At 45.8% G+C, this 10,315-nt stretch overlaps 1 protein-coding gene across 1 annotated transcript; it reads right to left on the reverse strand.

Annotated features, from left to right (window-relative positions):
* Positions 1 to 207: 207 nt before the first annotated feature.
* CYSLTR2 (cysteinyl leukotriene receptor 2) lies at positions 208 to 9,206 on the reverse strand. The gene is made up of 2 exons (XM_010583439.1): positions 9,133 to 9,206; positions 208 to 1,166 (listed from the first exon to the last, which is right to left on the reverse strand). The coding sequence occupies exon 2, from the start codon at positions 1,138 to 1,140 to the stop codon at positions 208 to 210; it is 933 nt and encodes a 310-aa protein (XP_010581741.1). The 5' UTR covers positions 1,141 to 1,166; positions 9,133 to 9,206.
* Positions 9,207 to 10,315: the final 1,109 nt, after the last annotated feature.

Here is a 10,315-nt window from a genome sequence, read left to right on the forward strand (position 1 = left end):
AGGCACCTGACCTGTGATCGTCCTGCCTTGGTTTTGGCCATCCCCAACGAGCTCTCTCCAAGACACTTTTGCTCCAGAGACGCCTGGCACTGAGCAGCGTGGCTGCAGGCTGGCTAGCACCACGCAGCCTCTGCCGTTGAATAGGATGGACCCAGTCCACATGCCCCATCGGGACCGTATATATATCATTTTGCAATTCTGCACCAGCTACCTGCGGTACAAACTCCTGATTCTCGCTTTGAAATTTTCGGCGGCGAAGTAATAGAGGATGGGATCGAGGCAGCTGTTCATGGCAGCGAGGCAGAGCGTGACCACCAGCGCTTTGTGCACGGGCAGGTTGGCCGGGCTGCAGCCGCCGCGCATCAGGTGGACCGTTCGCAGTACGTGATACGGCAGGAAACAGAGGAGGAAGAGGATGAGAGTGATGATGATGGTTGACAGAGCCTTCTTGTGACAGACCGCCTTCTTGCGCTGTGGACTCTTGGACTTGAGCAACGCTTTGATTGCAAAGACGTAGCAGACAATAATTGTGCAGAACGGCAGAATGAAGCCCACGATGAGGACAAAGCTGTTCATCATGAGGAGCCTGTGCGTGCTGGAGGGGTGGAGGTCCAAGCACTTGGCTGGGTTGCTGTACCCAGCGATCCCCTTGCTTAACAGTGGGCTGGAGGCTGCCAGCACGAAGACCCATATGGCTGCGCACGTTATCCTGGCATACTTCATGTTGGTTACTTTCCAGTGCTTGAACGGGTAGACGATGGCTATGAAACGAACCACGCTGAGCACGGTGAGAAAATAAATGCTGCAGTACATGTTCACGTACAAGGTGTAAGTCATGATCCTGCAGACGATATCACCGAATATCCAACGTGATCCCAACAGGAAATATGTGGCCCGAAAGGGCAAAGTGCTCACAAACATGAGGTCCGAAACAGCCAGGTTCTGCATGTAAATGTTTACCGAGGTTTTCCTCTGCGAAGGCTGGAAGAAAACATAAATGGAGAGGCTATTTCCAACAGCACCCAGGAAGAAGATAAAGAGATACATGGTGGGATAAATGACTTGCTTGAAGCTGTCAATGGTACAGTTGAAGGAGCTGTTCGTGTAGTTGTTGTCTACTGCCATCTCAGAAATATTCATGGTCTAGAGCCAGGCTCTCTGTCTTTCTGCCAAAGTAAAAAAGAAGTGGTGTGAGTGCTGGGTTACAGGCTGGGCAGGGACTTCAGCTATTCGCGGCTATTTCGCTGGGGGCGGAAATTGCAAGATGCAGAGGGCAATGGAAAATAAAGGTTCATTAATGAGTATTTACTTATGGTGTCCCAGTAAGTACACATCTCAAGGCGTAAAGCCCCAAGTCGTCTCTAAACAGGTTCAGTATTACAGCAGCTGGTCGTTGTCTTCCCCTGTGGAAGTGCTGCCTTTTAAAGGTGAGGGCTATGTGTGCGTTTTAATGGCAATTCTCTCATCTTCTCTGTGCAAAACAAGCCAACTTGCTGTCAGCCATTTTGTAGCAGGGAGGTTCTGAGTCCCCAGTTACCTACCATGGAAACATCAAAACCTGATCAGAGAAGAAATCACAGTCCACTGCTAAGTCTGCATTTCAAATTAGGATGAAAAGCCAGAAGAACTGAATTTGCCTTTTGGAACTAGTGAAATGTTTCTGGTATGTTGTTGGCAGCATGTCACTGAACTTTCCCAAGCAATACCAGAGGCATATTGGTATACATCAGAATGTATAAATTCAGGACATTTTGACCTTAGACACTGCGTAAATACTGTGCTAGTTACGTACTTCCTTTTTTAACTCCCTCCTCCTTACACTGCATTTCTTCTTTCTTGTAAGTTGCTGATGGCTTTCTGCCCCTGTTTTTTGCAGGGCATTTGCTTCATTTACCACTTTCTCAACCTCTTTTGTGCTCAACTGCTCTGCACCAGACGGTCATCTACACACACTGCAGCTCCAGGGCAGCCCACGTTCGCAGCCCTAAAGAAAATGGCCTGTGAGGAAATGGGCTGTGTTCACAGAGAGTGGCATTTTTCCTCCTATGAGGCTCTAATTCAAGCAAATCAAAACCACGTATCACTAAAACACTCTAAATAATATTTTTTTTTTCTCATTAGAGTCTCTTTCCTTGCTGAACTCTGGATTTCTTCTCTCAGCTGAACTGCAGCTTTGTAGTATTTTGAAAGGAAGGTTTCAGGATTGTTGCTTGTTTAATAGTGGGAACAATTCCCTCTCTGCATCTGCCAACGTACTCTAGAGATGGAACACGGAAAATTTTAGCCTAAAGCCCGAAACTACATGGCATTTCTAGATGCATGAAAAAGAAGCTTTTAATTTACCCCAGTGAGAGTGATAACGGGTTGATAGTAGACAACTCCATTGTATCTCTTATTGTGGACCTCACTGGCTTCACAATTTGAAATTAATTTATTTGCAGAGGCGGAGTCTCCCTAGGGGAAAAGTGGGCTCTAGATTTGGGTGCTCTGGACTCCCACTTACCCAGCGCAGTATTCCCAGTGTGCTGTAAACAGGAGCTAATTTGCAAACTCAAGTCATGGTGTGGGAGCCTGAGCTGTGTTCAGAGAAGCCTGTGGGCTGCTTCTTCAGGGCAGTGTCTCAGAGTCCATCTGGATCCCTTAATATAGCAACCAGATGTGCCCCAGCTGTCACCTTTTATCCGACCCCGCTGCGACAAGGAGCGTGGGAAGTGCCACCCCGGGGCTGGGCTCCAAGGAGCAGGATTTACCCCCTGTCACGAGATGGGAGCGTGGCGGCTTGGGGAGAGGGGACATGCACTCACACCAACCTCAAACACATTCCTGCAGTGCCTGAAATTATCCCTCCCCAAAATAAAGATGATAGTGTCTATTGAGCTGAGGAGCGCTGAAGACTGGAAGTGGGCATACTGGATGTTGGGAAATGCAAAGCCCCAGACTCAGTAAACACGTGCTCCTGAAGGAAATCTCCTCCTCATTTGAGCTCCTCTTTCCTCATGGAGGGGAGACACAAGGTACACTTCCTAAGAACAAACCTTTTGCAATCAGAGGAGTTTTGAATGGTTTTGGTTTTCTGTACAAAGTGATTATCTGACGTACATGTTTTCTGTGTGGGATCAAGGACCAGCTTTTCTCCTGATTGAATCTTATCTCCCCATTTTGCAGCCCGAGGTACTGCAAAGGGAAGAGCTCTTTTGACTGTTTTTTCCTATGGTCCAAGCATCCTTGCCTTTAGAAACCCCCAAACACAAGAAAGTATCAGTTAAGAGATCTGTCACCTGTTGAAGCATTTCTGTTGTGTGCGAAACCTACGAGTTAGCTGAGTCAAATGAGGACGAAGAACTTGGAGCGAGGAAAAATTCAAAGCCCTGCTGAGCACAACGAGTGATGGCTTGTGGCCAGACACTGCTGAGGGATGGGATTAGGGCAATAAAAATTCAGTTGATGAAAAGCCCTTGGGTCCCTGCACCCTAGGGAGAGCACTACAAGCACAGAGGCTGAGGCACTTTGCTCAGGCTCTTCATATGAGTTTATCTAGCTAACAACTACCATTAAAGCTGTTTCGTGCTCCTCATTTGTCTTTCTAGCTAAAGACCTTTAGGAAACTAGATGTGCATATGCAATTGAGAAAATTCAGCATCCTTGGACCTGGCAAGAAAGCCAGTACTCAGACTCCTCTCCAAATGATCTAAACAAAACTTTCAAGCTGTTATGGGATGTCTGAGAGAAAGAGGCTGGAGACCAGTCAGCTGAAAGCTGTTAACCACCACGGTGAGGACCAGGAATGACCCGTGCAACTGTGATATGTAGATGCTCCTATTAGTTGTGTTTTAACACACAGATCAATGTAGAAACGAAGGTGCAGTGAAAGATATATTTCACACAAGACTACCTCAAGCAACCACAGAGGAGAAGGGGAGAATTTTACCCCTCCCTGAAGGCAAGAGCTGTTTACTAGCCAGCTTAAGGCTAGGAGATGGCTCCTAGATAAACAGAAAGAATGACATATCTAAGGACAGGCAATAAACTTTGTTTTCAGCAAGAGTGTCCAGACAGTCTCCTGGGTCAGGTTTGGGTTTTGGGTGAGAGACTGGACCTATAGGGTCCCCCAAAAGCAGGGGGATTGGTGGTAAGATCTAACAGCCCTCTGAAAAAAGAAGAGGGAGAGAAAGGGACAATCTGGAACGGGAATCTCTCTTAAGTGGTACTGCAAGGCTTCTCTGATGGAAACCCTCTAGCAGGAGATTTTTTTTGTATATATGAGTTTCCCTGATAGAAGCTATCAAGTAGAAGCAGCTGACACATGTCCCAAGGCTCTGACAGTCACCCTGGCAGGAGAGAGAGAGCACGTCAGCTGAGGAAGAAAAAGGAAGGCTTTTCTGAAATAACTGCTGTGTAAGTAGATTAGATGTAGAGTTTGGGTGGGGTTTTGTCTTTTCTTCACGTCTGTGAAGTCTTATTTACAGCTTGATTAGTATGGATTTTATGAAGAAATATTTACCTTTCATTATAAATTACATATATTCATTATGAAGAAATATTTTACCTTTTATCCTAGCCTGGCTTGAGTGTGATTTAAGGTAAGGGGGTAACAGAAACCCATTCCTTGTCTAAGGTGAAACTAACACCCTTAACACACAGATGGGTGTGCTAGCCAGGTGGGGAACCGATAGAGCAAAAGTAAGAGGAGATTTGTTTAATTGGAGGAGATACTAAACTAATAAAAGTGCCCCCAAACCATCGTATTATAAGCTCGGGATGCAGTCTAGCAGCAGAGTAGGGGCTACCCTGTAAAGTGCTGTCCTGATTTCATCTGGGATAGAATTAATTGTCATCTTAGTAGCTGGTACAGTGCTGTGTTTTGGGTTCAGTATGAGAAGAATGTTGATAATACTGATGTTTTCAGTTGTTGCCAAGTAGTTTTTAGACTAAGTCAAGGATTTTTCAGCTTCTCATGCCCAGCCAGCAAGAAGGCTGGAGGGGCACAAGGAGTTGGGAGGGGACACAGCCAGGGCAGTGACCCAAACTGGCAAAAAAGGGGTATTCCATACCGTGTGACATCACGCCCAGTATGTAAACTGGGGGGGGGGAGGGGGCGCACCAGAGATGAAGGTGGGATCTTTCTTCAGGGCTCAGCTACGAGGTAAGAGAGAAGCTCAGGTCAGACCCAGTGTTTCATTGCATGGATGAGGCAGCAGAGAGGAGAAATTTAGGTACGTAAGGAACAGAGGGATCTTTTGGGATAGAGGCAAGCAAGGCAGCAATGAGAGACTGCACCGTACCCAGAGTGGATCCAGGCTGCTGGCCCCACAGACTGAAAGGTTTGCAGAGGAGTGTTTAATTAGAAGCAAGAGGGGAGCTGCTGGGCATGGGAGAGCAAGTGGGCTGGAGTGATGAGACCTGGGAGGGCAGTGAACACACATCCAGCACACCTCTGACAAGGACAGGAGGGAAATAAAGCCCAACTGCAATAACGAGGGAAGGCAAATCCAACCGCCCACAAATCCAGTTGGCTGTCACGTGCTATCTTGAGTGACTGCTCAAAAGCAAACCTCACATGTAATTCTGCACCAATGCTCAAAGCCAAAAATGAGACAGAGGAGCTGGCAGGCTTGGCATGAGACAGCAACCCTGGTGCAAGGGCAGGCTCAGAGACCTGCAGGACTTGCCTGTGTTGCCCTGCTACCAGCTTTATGGTCAGTGTAGGATGCACAGGTGGAGGAGTGGCACTGTACATGAAGGACTATATAACTTGCAATAGCATAAAAATATTATGGCTGAAGAGAAACACTACAGAGTTCTTGTAGGCAGACATCCCATTCTCTAATAATAAAAATATAGTACTAGGAATGCGCTACCAAACTCCTCATTGTGATAATGACGGTCATCAGAAAATGTTAAGTGAGAGTAGGAAGCTGAAAGCAGGTAGCAATAGCAGGAGATTTTGGGTGCCTTTATAAAGATGCGATGATGCAGCAGAACAAGATGTAGTGTCCATATGCAACAAATGCCTGATTCCTAGAATAATTAGTCCTGCAAACAAATCCACAACCCAAGATGCTATTCTACATTTGGTCTTTAGCGCTGCACAGGTCCTAGTTCAAGCAGGTTTTGGTGGAGGGAGCCCTGCAGTGGCAATCACAGTAGAGCTAGGTTGGGCAGTGTTGTGGGACAGAGAAGCAGTCCCAGAAGGAAGAATCCTACATAATTTTGGGGGCTGTTTAAAAAAACAAACAGAAAATTCAACAAAAGCTGTGTTAGAAGCCTACATTCCAAAAGAAATAGACATTTTAATAAATATTGAGCCTGATGTCTATCAGTAGAATAGTTAGCAAGACTATTATGGGAAAAAAGTCACCATTTAGAAAGCAAAAGGCTTGTCTGAATGGGGAGAACAGGAAAGCCTGTATCATGGCAGATCAAATATGGAGAGGAAAATAAGAGCATTTAAAAAAAAAGTGAAGAGCACCTGGTAAAGGATGCTCAGGCTGACAGTAAGCCTTGTAAACCCACTGAAAGATGAAAGACTGCTAGGGAACTGTCAGGGTTGCTTGGTGGCAAAAGATCTCCTAGGGAGAGCAAGATCATAGCAGAGAAACTCAGTGAATTCACTCTTCTCCACCATAGATGTTGGGGTATTTTCACGCCTGATGCTGCAAACAGGTCAGAGGAGCCAGCTCTGCGCAACGACGTGCACAGGAAATATTAAACCGGCCAGGTAAGTGAGAGGCCAATAAGTAATGAGGACCAGATGGCATTCCTACGAATATCCTAAAGGAGCTCAATGGTGAGACTGCCAAGGCACGTAACCCACCATTACAATCAGGCGCCATGCCAGGGGACTGGCATGCCACCAGTACAGCTCTCGTCTACAAGAAGGGCTTGAGAGGGCAGCTCAAGGGCCACAAATCAGTTGTCTCAGTGCTGGGAGCTACCCACCGCAGAGACCGATTTCCGCCTCTGGTCCATTTTGGGGGGGTGGGTTGTAATGAAGAACGAAGGCACTGAGGTCATTGAAACGCCAGTCTGTCGAGAAAGAGTCAGCACGTCTTCTGAAAAGGGAGATCCTGCCCCACTCACCCGCTGAAGGGCTGTGAGGATGATGGATGAAGGGGCTCCAGTGGTCACTTTATATGCATATATGGACATGTATGTATTTATACAGTTGCATTTGTCAAAGCCTTTGGCAAAGCTCTGCTCCAAGCGTTTCTTAAGGAACTAAGTTGCTAGAGAGCTGGAAGGCATGTCCTTTTGTGGGCTGAACGCTGGCTGAAGGGTAAGAAGCAAAGTGTGGGGCTTAATGAATCAGCAATGGGGTCCTCTAGGGTTTGGTACTCAGACCAGATTTATTCAATATCTTTACCACTAACCTGGAGAAGACATTTATCCGGGTTGGCAGATGCCACGCCAAAAGGGTGGCAGATAAGCTTCAGTGTATTTTAATGTAAGGTGTTGCATTCTGGGAAAAATAATCTAAGCCATGCCTGCATGGTGTGATCTTGAAACTGGCTGTTACATTCAGGAAAGGAGATTTCGCTTTGGCATCATTGGCCATTTACTGAAGTCATTTCTGCACTGGCTGCAGCAGCAGAAGCAACCAAAAATGTCAGCAAAATGAGGGGCATCATCAAGAAGGCTATGGAGAACAAAGTAGGGCATCACCTTGTATAAAATCTCCACGCATCCCCATAGTACTGGGACTTGGGGTGCTCAGCAGCGGACTGCCCAGTGCCCATGGAGAGCAGTCAGGAAGCTGGGGAAATGCAAGGGGAAAGCACTCTGGAAGGTGATCAGGCTCTCACGTTGTCTCTAACGAGCCTCTCCTGCTGCTACCATGAGAGACTGAACACTGGGCTAGATGGACGTCGGTCCGAGCTGCCAGCACATCTCTTACAGTCACAGTTTGCTCCTAGTTCCCGGCAGTGTGACAACCACGGTTGACTTCACCGTGTTACCCCTAATTCCTGCTGGTGAAGTGAGACCAATGCCTGTAGTGATACTAATACAGAGATTCCACCCTGGATGTCAAAAAGCTATTACTGGGAAAGTGGCAGTAGTCAGGAGCCCCGGGCTACCCCCAGTTCTAGTGGAGGGCAGTCGATCAAGTCATCCAGCATCTCAGCAGACAAGGGGATCGATTTCCACGCCATGCCTGGATGGAAGGACGCTCCTTCTGAAGAGGTGTGGTGGAGGGGTGCTGCTGCTGCTAAAGGTGTAAACATGAAACCTCCACTGTCTCCAAAGGTGGAGACACGAAAGTCTCTCTTTCCAAACTGCTGATCTCAGATCTCCTGCTCTGAAACACTGCCTTCGCTATAACATGAGGAACTACCAAAGAACCTATTTTTAATAAGGTGTTCTGCATATGCAAAGTTAAATAGGGGAATCAGGCTGTTCATTCAAAATGTAATTCTTTGCCGTGTTAAGTGATAAATACATAGATCCTCTTGTATGCCAGGAAAAAGAGATACTCTCTGCATCTATCACAATAACCCTTTGCCTGAAGAGGACCCCAGACACCACAGTCTCATGTTCATTACCCAAATAGGAAGGCAGTTATGATATCGCTGCTATATAGGAGATCACTTGCGTTTGCCACTGCACTTCTGAGAAAAACAGAAGTTCTCATGGTTTTTTAAAGTTCCCATTGGCTTTCTTTCCAGCCTTCGCTTTGTGTTTCAGGAGCAGCATTACCAAGAGTAAATGCAACAGAATGTGATATTTAGAATTAACACTAAATTCATCAAAACATGGCATTTTATTAACCTTTCTACATGCACAATAATGAAAAAAAAATATCGAGAGTCTGACATTTAACAACTTTTATTTTAAAACTTTGCCATAAACCAAATATATATTTTTCATCTAGTTAAAAAACGAGACTCACTTAATCAGATCCACAACTTGATTGTTATATTCCATCTGGCAAACGTTCGTAGTTGCATAAATCCAGACTTTTTTCTGCCAAAAAAATTTCTCAAGACCAGCTTTGTCATAGAGAAGTTTAGTCAACGATCACAGCTTCTGGCAAATAAAAATCTTACTGAGAGTAATAAGAACTATAAGTGGTTGTATTTTAATCCTTGCAATCATGTTTATCTAATTCAGAAAAAGCAGAAAATCTTGTCTTACCTCAGCTCGTGTGCCTTCTGGTGTGTTCAGTATTTACTTCTTCTGCTTGCTGTTGCTCACAACTTTCAGCTTTGTTAGTGGACAGGAAAAACACAAAAGCTTGATGCAAAACCCAAGTGCTATTTATGCAGAAGCCACGGAAAAGCAATGAGCAGCAGGAAAGGGAAGTAAATCCTGATTAAGAGATCTTACATCTTCTTAAAAGAGAAATGTTCTCAGCTCAAGGAGTGGTGCTAGCAATCACATGGCAATCTTTCATAACTTTCACCCAATGAAAGAGGCTCTGCAGCTACGTGACATGTTGGGAAGCTTTCTGGATTTCTGTATTTGAGTCCACACTTCTATATATACACTTTCAATAATCAGGGTTGCTCAGAATATTAGAGGAGATCCCTGTATAAACTTCACATGGATCATTAGAGATGTAGTTCTTGGAATTATGGAGTGGACTGGGCTGGGCTTATTTCCTAGGCTTTTCATGCAGAAATCACAGGAAAAACAAAATTGTAAGCAGCCTGCTATGAACTGGTGTGTAATCTCATTCAGTTCATAGTTTGAGGCTGAGTTTACAGAGCTGACGGACTAATTTTCCTTGAATTTTGATGGGAACAGAATACATAGCTCTGTTAGGCCATAGGCAAGTGGCTGCAGGGAATGCCTTACTGCCCCTTAACGCTTTACCACTTCTCGGTGGAGTTAACTGCACAGATGGGTGCTCTGTGCCCACTGCAGTTGTGAAATAGGTATCTATACATACTATAGGTATAACAACTTGGTTATTCCTCTCCTGTGCTGTTAGCATATGCAAGTGGACTGGACGCATTGAAGTGCTTTCTGGCTGCTGTGTTGTAGTTCATATCGGCAGCAGGTTAGGAGACCACACACGACTGTTTCCCACAGCTCAGCAGATGCGGAGTCTCCCAAAAAACTTTCTCACCACCCACATTTACAGTCATCTACGCCCCAAAGTGCTTCGGATAATGATCGTAATCTCTCCTCCATTGGCCATTTGTGCCTGATTCTCGTTTATCGCTCTTAACTCTGGTTGCACAAGTGGCTTGAGAACAAGCAAAATAGTCCTCTGGGCGTGCTCCCCATGAGGGGTCATGAATCCCCGTGCCCACAGAGGAGATATGTACATCTTGCAAGCAGCTCTGTGGGTGGTTTTTTTAGCACACAGCTA

This window comes from Haliaeetus leucocephalus, unplaced genomic scaffold (assembly GCF_000737465.1).
Source record: "Haliaeetus leucocephalus isolate CR32 unplaced genomic scaffold, Haliaeetus_leucocephalus-4.0 Scaffold897, whole genome shotgun sequence".
Classification (NCBI taxonomy): domain Eukaryota; kingdom Metazoa; phylum Chordata; class Aves; order Accipitriformes; family Accipitridae; genus Haliaeetus; species Haliaeetus leucocephalus.

What these genes read in the sequence shown, in the direction of transcription:
- CYSLTR2 (XM_010583439.1), bottom strand. Translation starts at nt 1,140, where the DNA reads ATGAATATTTCTGAGATGGCAGTAGACAACAACTACACGAACAGCTCC.